This window comes from Poromitra crassiceps, assembly GCF_964638095.1.
Source record: "Poromitra crassiceps genome assembly, chromosome: 1".
Lineage (NCBI taxonomy): Eukaryota > Metazoa > Chordata > Actinopteri > Beryciformes > Melamphaidae > Poromitra > Poromitra crassiceps.
The window spans coordinates 130,791,231-130,807,636 of NC_139623.1; the positions used below are offsets into that span (position 1 = coordinate 130,791,231).

Consider the following 16,406-nt stretch of genomic DNA (forward strand, 5'->3'; position numbering starts at 1 on the left):
TGTGTCTGGTAAGCTAAATCTAGTTTTAATCTGTGTGAATGACATTAATGAATAGTCTGAAAATAAATCACCAATAACCCTGATCCCCTGCTTATGCCATAGGTTAAATAGCCTGTTATTGATATGGGAAGGCCTTATTACCAGTTATAGGACTCAGAGTCACCCTGCTCTTTAAAGCCAAAATACCGGAGCTGTGGAGTTTGAAACCAAGTCCATTTGGACTATAGACTGCACACTGCAGTGGATTTGGGCAGCCTCATAGCATGCATGTTATCTTCACCGCTGTGTATGTATGTGGAGCTGCCCAAACCCCCGCCCGTGGTGAAATTCACACTCAGAGAGCAGATGAGAGAAGCAGAAGCAGCACGACCAGAAATGACAGTTAAACTGTCTCATTGTAGTCTTTTCTTATGTTAATAAACATGCATGTAAACACAACGGGCACTTATCCAGAGGGCTGTACCACAAATGTTGTATAAGAAGATCCAGGATCTGTCCCTTGATCAGAGGGCTGTACCACAAATGTTGGATAAGAAGATCCAGGATCTGTCCCTTGATCTGGTTTGGCTTAACCAGATAATTGCCATCTAGCTGGATTCTAGTTAAGTCATATCATGAATGTAGTTCTTAACTCGTGAGTGGATCCAGGTTTTTCTAATCAAGTTGAGAGCGCGTGCACATGAAAATGCCGGTGCACAGGAGATAGTGCGCGCAAAAGAGGCGTGGTTTTTAACAACTAGCCAATCACAATGCAATATGGACTGCTCCAGCTTCTACAGCGCCAGCCTCATTCATTCAAAGCGCAAATCGTGAAGCGTCAGAATCAAAATCCGCGTTGGATATTATTAGTCTCTTCTTGAATGACTGTCTAAAGTTACCACTTTTATTCACATCAGTAATTTCTTTGAAGAGCGGTTTCTGCCTCCACGTAGGCTATCTACAGCAGCTCAATTCACCCTCTCAATAAACTCAATAAAACCTGGATATCTTTGCGAGTGGAAGTAATGTGTAATCTCTCAGTCTAAATTTCCAAAATCCGTAGGCATTTTTAGACCATTTAGGCTCAATGAATAATAATGATCTCATGATTCAGCTGCAAACGATCGGCGGGGTCAAGCAACGTATCTAGCCTACTTGAGAGCACAACAATTAATATTGTAACGAATCAGGTATTCGTCCAAGGAACCGGAGACTTGCAGTTGGTACAAGGCTTTTATTCTTGGCTTCACAATAGCTCCCAGCAGCTAGCTCCGCTGCTAGCTCTACACACAACCACACTAGCTCCCTCGCATAGCTAGACTGACTTCCGCCCCGGCCGCTGGTCCCATACACACCCTTCCCCCTAGGAACACACCCACACATATCAGTTCCTAGCTAAGCACGGAAACACCACATTACACGTCAAACCCCGGTTCGCTACAATATATAAAAACAAACATATTCCAAAGTAGTAAGTAGGGCTTAATTTAAATATAGCCTGCAACAAGTGCAAGGCTTCAGTCCTCGATTAATTCAACAGGAGCCATGTTTTCTTTTTCTTTTTCTTTTTCATTTGAATGCAATGTATTTTTCATATGGGGACCATATGAATGTTGACTCGCTGTTTCCAGAGAGCTGATTGGTAAGCAGGTGGGTCTTTCATGGGTTTTCATCTTATGCTCTGAACTGAACCTGCTACAAAGCAGGTTAGCCATAGAGCATAAGTTGCTATGGTGATCTATCTCGGTAAGAAGTTAACTAGCGTCGTGGTACGGCAAACCTTCAGTTCACCATTCACCAAAATAGGAGGTTGTTCAATGAACGCAGATCTTTTAGCGAGTTCATGCACAGCACTGTCAACCAGTAACAAGTAAGGCCTTCTCCCATTGGCTGTTGCAGGTGAGTATATACCTCATGCAGATCATCTTTGGAGCTGTGGATTTTCCCGCCAAGCTGTTTGCTCTGGGCATGCTCAGTTTTGTCGGCCGTCGTGTTTCCCAGGCAATCTGCCTCTTCCTCTCAGCCCTCATCATCTTCACCAACATCTTTGTTCCCACCGGTTAGTAACACACACACACACACACACACACACACACACACACACACACACACACACACAAAGTGAAGTTGGAGTGTAATGTGTTTGTAATAGAGTATACTGTAGGCTAGGCTTAATTAAAAACACACTGCAAGCTACGCTGGCACCGTGGGGAAAAAAGCAAGCAAAAGACATGCCTGGGCTTGAGTGGAAATCTTCTTCTTGAGTTTTATAGCATTTGGCAAATGTTATGGTGCATTACCGCCACCAAATGGAATGGAGTGTGCATCGTGATTAACGCAAGCTAGGAGCACTGATTCACCAAAACTCATTGCTTGCAGGCTACCAGGTTTCTTCCGATTTTACATTGTAGTAAGTAACTATTATGTTTAGGTAGACGCTAAATAATCACACCGTGTTGCTTAGTTTCATGCTCTTTACTTCACTGCCCTAAACCCACGCTTTGCAACAATCACATCAGGTGTAGTAACTCTTAAAGGCACAGTAACATGTACCTAACTTAACAAGGCCAACCAGGCCATAACCATAACGTTTTCAGACATAACATTTTCTCCCCCCAGCTCCCTTTTAAAGAAACATAACATTCAATCCACATCCCCTGTGTCCCTTATCACCCAGTCACATAGTCTCCGCGCCAGGCGGGCGGGACCCTCACTCTCTGAGGGCACGCAGGCTGGGGAACAGCATCTGGCGGTGGCGGTGGGTTACCCCCCCCGATTTTCTCCTGGTCTGGGCTTCCAGCCGAGCGCCGCCGCTGGAGACAGGGGTGATGCAGGTGCTGTTCGGGCTGCGACTCTGTGCAGGCTCCCGTTGTCCAGTCTGTACATGGCTGGACCCAGCTGCTGAGTCACCTGGAGGGGTTCAGACCAGAATGACTTCAGCTTGCTCTGGCGGTGGGGATGTTTAATCCTGACCCAGTCCCCTGCAGACAGTGTGGGGGTCTGTACTCTGCGAGAGGCACCAAACCTCCTTTTCATCTGGGCCTGTGAACCTTGGACCCGGGCTCTGACTTTCTGGAGCCCTGGGCTCCCTTGTGCAGGAGCTGGCTCAGCCCACAGTCCAGTGGTTGCTTTAGCTCCCGCCTGATCATGAGCAGTGCAGGTGACACCCCCGTGGTGGAGTGCTTGGATGCCCGGATGGTCAGGAGAGTTTGGTTGAGTGCAGCACTGAAGGTCTTCCCTTCCTCCAGGCAGGCTCGGATTCCATTTTTGAGGGTTTTATTTAGTCTTTCCACTCCCCCATTACTCTCCGGGTGATACACTGCTGTCCTGATGTGTCTGATGGACCGCAGTGCCAGGAAATCTGAGAACTCTGCTGATGCAAATTGGGGCCCATTATCCGTTGTGATGACACTGGGTAGGCCCCAGCGCCCAAATAGGTTGGTGAGGCGGTCGATGACTGTGTGTGTGGTGATGGAGTTCAGTTCGAAAGCCTCCGGCCACTTCGAATGCAGGTCATGCACCACCAGCAGGTAGCGCGCATGTGTGGGCGCCCCATGGAGCTCCCCACAGAGGTCAACCTGCATATTGTCGCTGTCGCGGCAGGACCCCGAATATCAATTTTTTCAGATTTTTATTTTTTGTCATGAATCAATGCCATTGGTCACCCTTCACGTCTCTGTGTGGTTTTTACCAAATGCAACCAATGGAAAACCATTAAAACAAGCTTGTGAGTAAATCTCATAATGCCATTTGCCCTCAATCTGTCAGTCAAACCTCGAAATTCGTCCCCTACCTCCGTCTGTACCCCCCCACGCAAGACACTAAACCCGGAAAAGTCACACGGCAGACGTGTTGTGTATTTCGTTACGTTATGTCAGACTGTTCTCATCCCCATGCCAAAGCCCCCGCCTTGGCCATGAGAGGTGAGGAGCACTGCTGCTGCTGCTGCGCGCGCCCCCGCGGCCTCGAGCTTGGGGCTCATGCATGAGCATACCAGAGGGGAGGCGGCCATCAGCGCCTGACTGGCCGGGAGAGAGTGCTTCCAAGTCGGACTGATAATATAAACAACATTATTTGAGCTTATCCAGGTAAGATATTAATAAAGTAATGACACATTCAGCAGGAAACTAACTATAATTAAGACATGTGCCAACTTTGACAATGTTTGGTTCAGTATTTTAACACATTCACTGCCAGCCGTTTTTTTTTTACTGTAGGTAGCTTCTGCCAGAGGGTTTTTTTGAGGATTCTGGCTCATTTTACAAGAGCCGAGGATTATTTTCTGCTTGGACTTTGTGAACACAAAGTTCACAAAAGTACTAATAGAATGTGTGCTTTCTCTGTCTAAACGAGTTAGTTTGTAGAGTTAGTAGTTATGTAGATATTAGCCGTTGAGTACAGCATGGTTTCAGCGTCTGAGACTGAAAGCTGAGATAATCGCAGTTTTGTGAAATTCAATCAAACAGGCAGAACAGTCACTTTAACCATTTATTTTTGGCATCAGTGAGAGATCAGACATCTAAACAATATAGTTCTGAACGCCCTCTCCTTCAAACTCCTCCCTCCGTGGGCGTGTCTGGTGGCTTTCAGCAGCGTTTGTCACAAGCGAGTTTCTACTGCCTGTCTGAGCAGTGAGCAGCCTCCCTCCCTGGCGGGTGTGGATGGGGCTCACTCGTTTCTTGGGTTTGAGAGCTTTGATGAAGCTTTGTGCGATTCTAGGCTTTATGCTGCGTGTTTCAAAGTGTGTTTTCCACCCAGTCTATTTTTGGAACCCCCCACCGTTGTGCGCCCGTGTGCACCAGCGTGAAAGCGTTTTCGCCTACAGTATGAGAATGAGGCTCGTTCGTTTCTGGGTTTTCGGTTGAGCTCTCAGCTGCAATGAAGCTGCCTGCGTGCGATTGTGGGCTTTCTGCCGTGTTTCAAAGTGTGTTTCACCCATAATCTATTATGCAAATTTGCAATCCCCCACCGCCAGCTCCCAGCGCGATAATGCGCGAAAGCGAAAGCGTTTTCGCCAATCCATTTTACAGTATGAGAGAATGGTTTCCTCGCGCGTTCCCCTGCAGTTTTGGCTCTGCTTTTTCTAGTCTGGAGAGCACTGTCGCCACTTAGTGGGTCGGTGGAATGGGTTGTACACGTTCGGTGGCTCCAATATTTTTATAGGAGACGTGGGGGGCGTTGATCCACGTCCCACCGTCAAATTTATTTATTTTTTTTAAGACGAGATATCTCGTCATTGGCAGTCAACCGTTGGATTTTGTAAGACGAGATATCTCGTCAATGGCAGTGAACGTGTTAAGAGCAAACAGGTTTTTTAAACTTCCTGAAAAGTTGCTGTTTTGGAGATTCGAGGTCCTGCGACGTTCCAGCGACGTTCCCATGGTGCAGACGGCCAAGGGGTTGGAGTGAGGGGTGCTGTAGCAGGCTGGCCTGTCTTCCCACTCAGAAGGCAGCAGGCGCAGTTACGCACCAGCTCCTCTATGTCAGAGTCTATATGGGGCCACCGTATCTCTGCAACGTTGCTTCACCTTGACCACCCCCAGGTGCCCCTCGTGCACCATGTGCAGTATTCCGGCCCTCAGAGTCTCTGGTACAATGGTGCGGTGGCCGCGAGCGAGGCACACAGCCCCCCAGCAGGAGAGCTTGTCACGGACCCGGTGGTAGGGAAGCAGATTGTTGCCCACCGTGGCAGGCCAGCCATCTTGGACATAAGCCCGGAGGGTTTTGAGAGTCTCGTCTTCAGCTGAGGCCTGCTGCAACTCGGCCAGGGTGACTACGGTGCTGAGGGGCCCATGCAGAATGTGGACCCAGTCTTCATCGTCCTCCAAATCGGGTGTCACCCCACCCGTCTCCCTTGTCGCGGAGACCGCTCTAGATAGGAGGTCGGCCACTGTATTAGCACGCCCTGGCACAAACTTAAGGCTGAAGTTGTACTGATTCAGCCTATCAGCCCACCTCAGCAGTCTCATGGGCCTGTGTCCTGAGCCTCGGGTTGCCAGCAGTGCCATCAGCGCCTAATGGTCCATGCGGGTGGTGAAAGCCCTGCCATACAGGTAGACGTGCCAGTGTTCACACGCTCCCACAGGCAGGCCAGGGCCTCCCTCTCCCCCACCGACCCCCACCCACTCTGCCGGAGTGAGTGCCCGTGAGGCGAAAGCCACCGGGCATTCCACCCCCTCATGGACCTGGGAGAGCACCGCACCAAGCGCCACCCCAGAAGCATCACAGGTGACCAAGGTGGGCGTGCTCAGACTGAAATGGGTCAATGTGGGCGGGGACGTAAGCTGCTGTTTGATGGCATGCACGGCCTCATGGCCTCACGGGCCATTGAGTCAGAGTAGTGTGGTAGGAACCGCAGATAGTAGGTGGCCATCCACAGGAAAGAGGATAGACGGGATGGCGACTGCGGGTCTGGCAGGGACAGAATGGCTTCAGTGTGGGACATGATTGGGGCAATACCGTCCTTAGGGAGCCTGAAGCCAAGGAACTTGACCTCCCCAACTCCAAACATGCACTTTTCAGCATTCAGTGTGACCCCCTGCTGTTCAAAACGTTGAAAAACCTACTCCAGGCGAGCTTCGTGCAGCGCGGTGGGGGGTGCGTGTACCACCACGTCGTCCAGGTAGATGGAGACCCCTGGATTCCGGCTAGGAAGAGTGACATTATCTTCTGAAAGCAACTTGGGGCCGATGACAGTCAACCCCCATGTGCGTGACAAACGCTGTGAGGTTCATGCTGGCAGGTGCCAGGTGAGCCTGCAGGTAGCCGTCACGTAAATCCATCTTACTGAAGACAGTGGAGCCATGGAAATGACGTACAGTAAGCTTCTCGGCCGTGGGTAGAGGGTACTTGATGATGGCTTTGTTTACATCCGTCAGGTCGACACAGAGGCACAGCCTGCCCCCCGTTTCTTGGCTATCACCAAGTTGGACACCCACGGTGACGCGTTGATTGGTTCAATGACATTCTCCTCCACCAGGCGGCGTAGCTCCACCTCCACTGCATCATGGAGGGCGAGGGGAATGCGCCGCAGAGGTTGGATAATGAGGCAGACAGACAGGTCAACAGTAGGCTGGTGAACAAATCCACACATGCAGCCCAGCCCTTTAAAAAGATGTAACCCTGCAGGACATGCAGGCCCCTCGCATCAGTCATCGTAAAGCCCAGGGCGAGGAAGAGATCAAGACCCATGATGTTGGCTCCCCTGTGTGTGATGTAGAACTTGGGGTCAGGGGCACATTGTTGGTCATAGCTGACAGGAAGGCGGGCCACGCCCAAAGTGGAGATGGGGGAGGGGCCATAGCCTGACAAAGATTTACCTGCTGCTTCCAAAGGCACGTGTTTGAAGAGTCGATCATATGTGCATTTGTTCAGTATTGGCACTTTTGCCCCCGTGTCCACCAAGCGGTATGCTTGCTCCGCCCACACGCGACATGTACAATGCTTGAGTGAGGTCTGCGGGCTCTGTATTGTGTTGATGGGAACAACAGTTGTATTTGAGTAGGCAGGAGCGGAGCGACAGCAGCGTGCAAAATGATTCATCCTGTTGCAGTTACGACAGCGCTTGCCCACAGCAGGCATGACTGATCCCTGGTTGCATGTGTAGAGGAGCCACAGTTATTACAGCACTTGGGCCCGCCCTCTCTAGGCCCCCTGTCCACTCTCTGTACATCCCAACTGTCACTCACCACGTCTGCAGCAGCCCCCTCCATCTCCTGAGCCACAGTCTGAACTGACGGGGGGAATGACGTCACAGGCTCGTGCACAGCGCGGCCGAACTTGTGCGCCTCCAATAGAGCCGTTTCCAACTGCTTCCCAATCACTAACGCATCTGCCAGTGTCATGGAGTCTGGCTCTAGTTACAGCCTCTCTCTCAGCTGGTTACAGGACGTTTTCTCTATCAGTTGGTCCACTATAAGTCCATTCTCTAAAGCCCCAAAGTCACAAAGCTTAGCCAGCTCGCGCAAAGCAGACACAAAGTGCGCGACCGTCTCACCCGGCTTCTGAGCCCTCTGACGAAACTCAAAGCGGTGCATGCGTCGGCTCCTTCCTGTGCTGAAGTGAGACTTTAGGGCAGCGGTAGCTGTAGCATATGAGCCATCCGATAATGTGAGTGTGGCGAAGATCCGCTGTCCCTCCTGGCCGAGGCAGTGGCGGAGGAGCGCGCACTTCCTATCCTCTTCCAAATCCGAGTGTCCCAAAGCCAGCAAACAATCCTCAAACGACCTCTGCCAGCGATCCCAGGGAACAACTGGGTCACTGGAGATGGGTAAGAAAGGTGGCGGCGGCGGCGGTAAAACGAAGTCAGCCATCCTCGTTCGCCAAATATTATGTTTAGGTAGAGGCTAAATAATCACACCGTGTTGCTTAATTTCATGCTCTTTACTTCACTGCCGTAAACCCACGCTTTGCAACAATCGCATACATCGGGTGCAGTAACTCTTAAAGGCACAGTAACATGTACCTAACTTAACAAGGCCAACCAGGCCATAACCATAACATTTTCAGACATAACAGTAACAAGTAACCAAGATGATTAGGGGTAAAAGTAAAAGTTGACAGAAATGTAAATACTCAAGTAAAGTACAGATATTCACAATTACACCACTGAGGAAGTACATTGTTATGATGGAATATAAAAGTGTGGTTTAACAATGGAAGCTTACACACCATACGTCAATCCCACGCTGAAGCAACGCTGAAGCAACACAGCGCGGAAGCAGTTCATTTCAGCGTCCTTGTTAACAGGCAAGACACCAGTTGCACGCCAGGCCACACTGAAGCACGCGTGCTGCAGCGATAGTTGAAGCTGCTGTTCTATTTTTCAAACGTGCACTTGAGCAGCCAGCAGGCATGAAGTCAATGCAAGTTGTTGCAGGGCAGCGCCATGGAAAACGGAGCGAAGCGTGGACAAAACAGAGTGTTTCTGGTGTGAATGAGAAGGCTCCTGCTCAAAGCTTCTGTGAAAGCGCTGCTTCAGCACTGCTTCTTAGATGCCTATGGTGTGAACCAGGGCTTACAGAAATAAGTGTTGCAGAAATGGAAGGAATTCATGTCTAAAGGATAAGTTCACCCCAAAATTTAAAATTCAGTACGAAAAGACAGTTAACATGTTCAAATGTTTTATTATACAGTACAGTTAGTTAGTTAGTTAGTTTTTATTTCCGTGTCATGCCATTTCTGGCCCATCCCACATGGGATTACAAGACACTATCACACCAAATTATATATAAACATAACATCCGGTTGTACCTCAATATACAAACAAAATAAACAAAGTATATAATATATACACATACGCATGTACATATATACAAATAAAGGACCTATCTCCTCTCCGCCTCAGAGATGCAGACCTTCAGGACGGCTCTGGCTTGTCTCGGTAAAGCCTTCACCTCAGCTTCCTTCACCACAGTCTACCTTTACACTGGAGAGCTCTACCCCACTGTCATCAGGTAGGTACTACACAGTGTTGCTAGTTCAAATCCTCCAGGCGGGTATCACCCAATAGTGTAATACACTCCGGTACCCCCCCGGCATTTGCAGACTAACCCATTAAATATAAATACAAAATAGTTTGACATATCATGATATTGTATGGTATACACTATATGGTATTTGCAGACAGACAGGCATCTCATAATGACATTGTATGGTATTTGCAGACAGACAGGCATGGGTTTTGTGTCGACCATGGCGCGGGTCGGCAGCATGGCAGCACCTGCTGTCCTCATCCTGGACGAGGTACCATCACTCCTCCCACCGCCAACTTACTGACAAAGAACTAACCAACCAACTACAGAACTAACCAACAAATTAACTAACCACCTCACTAACCAATTATTTTATTTATTTATCTGGCACGGTGTCGCAATGGGAGTGCTGTCGCCTCACAGGAAGAAGGCCCTGAGTTGATCCCTGCCTGGGTCGCTGGCACTGGGGCCATGCCCCCATGTCTTCAGTGCCTAGCTAGTGCCCAGGTGGGTTATCTCGTAAAAAGGTCCTTTCTGTGTGGAGTTTGTATGTTCTCCCCATGCTCACTTGTGGTTCCTCCAGAACCCCCACTAAAAACATGCAAGAAGATCGATTTTTTTTAAATTTATATTCCAAATCATGTAAGCCCTTTGCTAAAATCAACTAAGTATCAACTGTTACACTCTGTGAAGTGGTCCCATTCATGCATGTCAAAAACTGACGACTTTTTCAATCATAAACTGTTCATTCATTTAATAATCAGTTGTGTTAGATACTAACAGTTTAACATGAGTTAAATAGAATACATTTAGGAGAATCATCAACAGCATGAGTGAGGGGGTACTATTGAGGTTGGGCTGTTCTACGAGAAGCAAAGACTCTTGCAGAAACCAGTGGAGTTGTTACTGCAGTCAAACGGTATATCCAGCTCAGACAAACTTGCTGGGGTGTAGTCCAATCATATTGCGGATATTGGTTGTATAGAGTACTGCAGGAATGAGTCCGGAAGACCATGGGCCGGTTGCACAAAACACCTTGAGATAAGTCAAGACTTTCCTTAAAGTCAGAGTTAAGGTTTCCATAAAATAAAATTGGTTGCACAAAACACCCTGGCTTGTCTTCTCCTTAATGTTAAACCTTTTAAGGAAACCATAAGGATAATATTTAAGGGTGTTTTGTGCAACCGATTTGATTTGATAGAAAATGTAACTCGGACTTTAACTCAAGGGGCCCTATCTTGGTACAGGCATTATCCCCTATTTGCGCTTGTGCACCTGTTTGCGCGTGCCTTAAGGCAGGGAAGATAGCAGTCCACCTTGCGCTAGTGTCCAGGTGTTATGCCGAGTTTTGCACCCCCACCCGGCAGCAGCTTAACGCATCCCCACCTCACGGGAGCATATTGTAATGATTTATACAGAAATGTAACTGTTTACAAGTGATATAATTGTCTGGGTAGATGTGACCTCCCTGTTTTCTAAGTTAAATCAGCCCCGAAATATGGTGGGGATGCAATTCTCGGCGGGAATGCGAAAACGTGCCGCAGGTGCAAATTAGAGCTGTGCCAAATCATCTGCGCCCCCAAAATGCCCGCGGAAACGGGATTTGGGCGGTCTTAAGCACTATAATTATTCACAGGTGTGGCCAGGCAATGCCTGGGCGTTACATCAATAAAACCAATCAGATTCACGTCTCGCAGTCACTGTTTGCGCGAGGCATGCAATATGCTGTAATTCTCTCCATGCGTAATAGAGTGGACTCACTCGTGCCGAGGACAGAGAGAGATGGAGAGAGCTTGTTGACAGATCGTCTGTGGTGCCAACGACCCCCCGGGTTATGGGATAGGATAGGTGAAGGTGAATAGCCTATGTCCATTGTCCAACAAGTTTTCTCAATTAATTTCCCTCTTCACGATGTGATAAAAGTTTCTCAGTGAGTTATAGTTGATTGCCTCAATGAATTATCTGCTTATACCCAATTTTAGCAGCAGAATTTGATGTCCTCCTGGCGTGGCAAGGCTGTGCGTAATGACATATCCAAAGGAATTTTAGTCTGCACTGCACTGTGCAGCACGGAGATTATGGTGCGCTCAAGCGCAGCGGGGTATTTATCGCATAAGAGGTGCTTTTAAAAGCACTGCTGACGATAGGATAATGCCATCTATCCCCACATTTTAGCTCTGAAACGCATGGTTTGGCATGTGGCACGCCTATGTCCAGTACAATTATAATAGGCATGCGCTTGTGCATGCCCCCAATTTGCATTGCGCGCCGCGTTAAACGAGCGCAAACGCTAAATTACCGTTTTTGCGAAGATAGAGCCCAAAGTGTTTTGTGCAACCGGCCCCTGGACATTAGCACTTCCGGCTTGTACGTGTAAAAGGCAATGGGATTTGTATGCCTCCGCCGGCGATAGCCAGGCCGGAGGCATTATGGATTCGGGTTGTCTGTCTGTACGTCTGTCCGTCCGTACGTCCGTCCGATGTTCGTTAATGCGATATCTCAGGAACGCCTTGACGGAATTTAATAAAATTGGCCTCAAATGTCGACTTGGACTCAAGGATGAACTAGTTCGATTTTGGTGATCAAAGGACAAAGGTTAAGGTCACTGTGACCTCACGAATACCATTTTCAAGCTTATTAATGCGATATCTCAAGAACGCCTTTACGGAATTTCTTCAAATTTGCCTCAAACATCCACTTGGACTCAAGGATGGACTGATTAGATTTTGTTGGTCAAAGTTCAAGGTTACTGTGACATCACAACCACTCGTTTCATGCTCGTTAACGTGATATCTCAGGAACGCCTTGACGGAATTTCATCTAATTTGCCTCAAACGTCCACTTGGACTCAAGGATGAACTGATTACATTTTGGTGGTCAAAGATCAAGGTCACTGTGACCTCACAAACGCCATTTTCAAGCTCGGTAACACCATATCTCAGAAACACCTTGACAGAATTTCTTCACATTTGGCTCAAATGTCAAAGTATGGACAGAAATGGATGTCGACTGCTCACTTGTTGGCGGAGGCATATACGTATCTGTGGTGCGGCCGTTCTAGTTGTATGGGAATTTCAGTTAAATGCATGAAATAAGGTCTGTGGTTAACATGAGTTTATGAAACATCGAAGTTTGTTTTCAGCAAGATAATCTTCACAAAGGAAGACCACTTTTATGACTTTTGAAATGTAAATGCGTTTAAAAAAAACACATTTGTGACGGTTATCTTGCTAACACAAAGTTTGCCATTTTATTATTTTTTGTTAACCACAGACCTTATTTCAGGCATTTAACCAAAATCCCCATACAAAAAACCCATTGACTTTGAGACAAGGGAACCGGAAATGCACTGACTTCTAGGTTAGCCTACAAAAGTACATCATCCTTGCGGCACTGTATTCTCACCATAACTAACATCTAACTCATTATTACTCACATGCTGTTATTTTCCACATATTAGCATTATTACTACTTGTTACTACTACTCATAGCCTACTAGCACTATTGCTTGTATTTTCTTATATGATTACACAGACACTATAACAATACAGTACCAACCATAATAGTAATAATGCTAATGGACTCCGTTTCCCAGGTATTCCCAGCGCTGCCTAGTGTGGTGTATGGGGGGGCGGCTGTGATAGCGGGGGGGTTCGCCTGCTTCCTGCCGGAGACGCTCAACGTGCCGCTACCCGACACCATCGAGGACGTGGAGGAGAACTGGTGAGTTAGCATGTTAGCTTTTTTAATATACATATAATTAATTTATTGTCTGAGAGCAAGGGTCAGGACAGGTTAGATGCAAACAAAACATAATTTCACATTGTTAAGTTGTACATTCACAAGGATGCAATCCTATAGTCAACTGTCTCTACTATAGTGTATTCTTGTCATTATTTTTACATTATATTAAACGTAAATGAGAATCTGGAACTTTACCACAACACAGCTCAAATGTTTTATTTTGATCATATTATAAACATAAATACAGTTGATGAACCATGGATAAATATAAAGAATCAACAGTTACAGCCTAATAATTATCTTTTAGTTCTTTTCTCAAAGAAAAAAAAATTAAAACTACACATTTTATAATTAATAGTACATTAAATTATTGGAGAAAAAAATGAAAAAAATCTTAGGCCAAGAAATAGGAATCCCTAAACACATACACATTTGGAATAACCCATCAATAACTATTCAGAACACGCAACTACATTGGGAAACATAGTGGAATTCAGAAACTATCAGATATCATAAACCAGAACTCACTACTCTCATTTCAGGAATTAAAGAATAAATATAAACTAAACGAGTTAGCATGTTAGCATGATTAACCTTCTTAGACAACTTTCATATGGCCGCGTTTCCCAAATAAGAAGGTTCTTAACTCATTGAGTGCCAGCCACTTTTGGAGAACGGACGCTCCCAGTGCCAGAGTTTCAGAGCGTTTTCAGTGATTTCTCGAGGCCCACAGAATATTGTGTGATATTACTATGTAAACACCGAACACGCCCAAAGAACGATGAGACTCTCTTCTATCATCAGCAAAAAAAAGTTTATTGATATAATTTTCCGTTCTTTAGTTATCAGCCGGAGAAGATAGGTTGATTTCAGCAATCTAGAAGCATCTAGAAGCTGAGATAATCAGCCTTTTGTGAAATGAAGCATTTCAAGCACATTCACTGACTCTGAAGCTAATATTTTCTGATGTGACACCTCAAAAATAATTTCCTTCAATAAAACAGTGAAAACAAAGGAATTTAGTTTGGCATAATAATATTTTTTAGCTGCAACCAGCAGCGCTGGCCCCTGCGTGCGCTGCTGGTTGCAGCTTCTTGCTGGTCTTGATTTACTGCTGGTGGGCATCAGATATTCTAGCTTGTGTTGCCAATCCTGTCCTGCTGTCTGGGTCTGTCTGGGTCGGTGTTGTATGCTGCCCTGCGTGCCCCACCCCGCTCAACTGCAAACCCCACCTCCGTGGGAGTGTCTCTGGTGGCTCTCTGCTGAGTTTGCTCTGCACTGAAAAGTGCGCTACATCCAGCTTTTTTACAGCATTCCGCGTGTATTTGTTACCGGCTCCCATCGCTTCCAGTTGAGAATAATAACAACTCCACAACTAATCATGCGGATGGGCTATCGCAGCGGACACGGAGGGGCTCAATTGTGGCAGCAGATTGGCTGCTGCAGGCACAGCTAACGTTATGCTTCATGCATATCGATGCATACCGATGCGATTTCCGTTTCCCCATGACTTCTTCTCTCTTTTTTCCTCGCCTTTCTCTAATCTGGAGAGCACTGTCGCCACCTAATGGGTCTGTAAAATAGCTTTTACACATTCAACATCCACCATACTTTCACAGGAGATGGATCTGGCTTTGATCCACGTCCCACCGTCAAAAAACGCAATTGACGACAATCGTCGTCATTGGCACTCTACGTTAGTATTCGAATTGACGACGATTGTCGTCATTGGCACTCAATGAGTTAAAGAAAAAATAAAAATAAAAGAAAATACACAAAATACAAGGTCTTATTTTTCTCGGTCCAGCCAAATACAAATTACAATATACACAAATGTATTTGAAATACGTATTTTAAATACATGTATTTAAAATACTGCCCATCTCTGGGTGGTGCCAAATGCCAATCACACCGAAATCAACCCTCGTCCAAAGTGGACCAGGGTCCACTTTTCATACCCAAAATCAATAGGGGTATCAGCCACAAGCTAATGTGAGCTCACAGCATTAGCAGTATCATTCCCCAGTGAAATCAATGAGCACAGCTAGTTCATTATCAATAAGATCAAAGGTGGAAAATGACTAACTTATAAACTAAGTAAACTAATAGAGATCCAGCATTTGAATTCACAAATATTTTATTTCTTGAGACGGACATGGGTGAAATTGAACTTCAGTGATGATCTGATCAGCCAGTGGAGTCGCCCCCTGCAGGCCAATCGAAATAATGCAGGTTTAAGTTTTTGCCGGAGCATTGGCCTTACAAACGGAGCTATGAGCTAGTCTACTGAATGAAACGCAGCATTATTGTAGTTCTGCTGGTCAGATGATGTGATTGTGTTTTGGTTGATCATTACTGTGTGTGTGTGTGTGTGTCTACCTGCCTGCCTGTAGGTCTCGAGGCAGATCAGCCCAGCAGCTGCAGACAGAGGGCCTGGCCCTGAAGGAGGGCATGGTCTCCAAGGAAGGCGTGGCTTTGAAAGAGATGAAGGAAGAAGGGAGCGGCCTCAATGCCCTCTAACCAATGACAAATGCCGCCGCACGAAAGACAACCAATGGGAAACAGGGGCTCCATCGGGAGAACCCAATCAAATTCAATGTCCTGTTACTCACTGGATGGACATCCACCCAATCAAATGGAAATGTGGGAGTAACGGATTACATGTAATGGATTACTGTAATTTCATTACAAAAGCAAATGTAATCTGTTATGGTTATTAATGAGAATCAAACAAAATGGTGGATTAATGGGGTGTCCCATTGGATGATCAGTCTGAGGCATGTACCATGTGACCTCAATGTCCTCAGGACCTGTGTCACATGTCTTCTCTCTCTCTCTCCCATTCTCTCCTGTGTCTCTCCCCCTCCAACAATAACATCATAAAAAAGTGGAGGATTAACAGATTATATATAATAGGATTACTGTAATCTCATCAGAATAACAGTAATTGTAATCTGTTCCTGGCAGGATCTGGTCAGGTTCCAGACCGTAAATCACAAACTGAAAGGAATGCTTATTTTATTTAGAGAAATGTAGACTGTATTTAAATTGTCATTTAAATTCATCTGCCAGTTCAAATAACTCATGTTGTAATGTAACAATGTAGCAATGTCACACATGTAATGATTTTGTGGCAAACTAATCCAAAGAGCAATAAAGGTACATTATTAAATAATTTTGTAATGTAAGGTATTACGCAATCTGTAATGA

The 16,406-nt window shown here is 46.4% G+C and overlaps 1 protein-coding gene across 1 annotated transcript in view; it reads left to right on the forward strand.

Moving 5' to 3' along the window:
• Positions 1–15,716, forward strand: part of oatx (organic anion transporter X) — a gene marked incomplete at both ends in the record, with an annotated part of 53,060 nt that extends 37,344 nt beyond the window's left edge. The window contains 5 exons of the mRNA XM_083633091.1: positions 1,879–2,038; positions 9,326–9,434; positions 9,645–9,723; positions 13,048–13,175; positions 15,590–15,716. Coding sequence (XP_083489217.1) covers positions 1,879–2,038; positions 9,326–9,434; positions 9,645–9,723; positions 13,048–13,175; positions 15,590–15,716 — 603 coding nt within the window. The remainder of the gene's footprint in view (positions 1–1,878; positions 2,039–9,325; positions 9,435–9,644; positions 9,724–13,047; positions 13,176–15,589) is intronic.
• Positions 15,717–16,406: the final 690 nt, after the last annotated feature.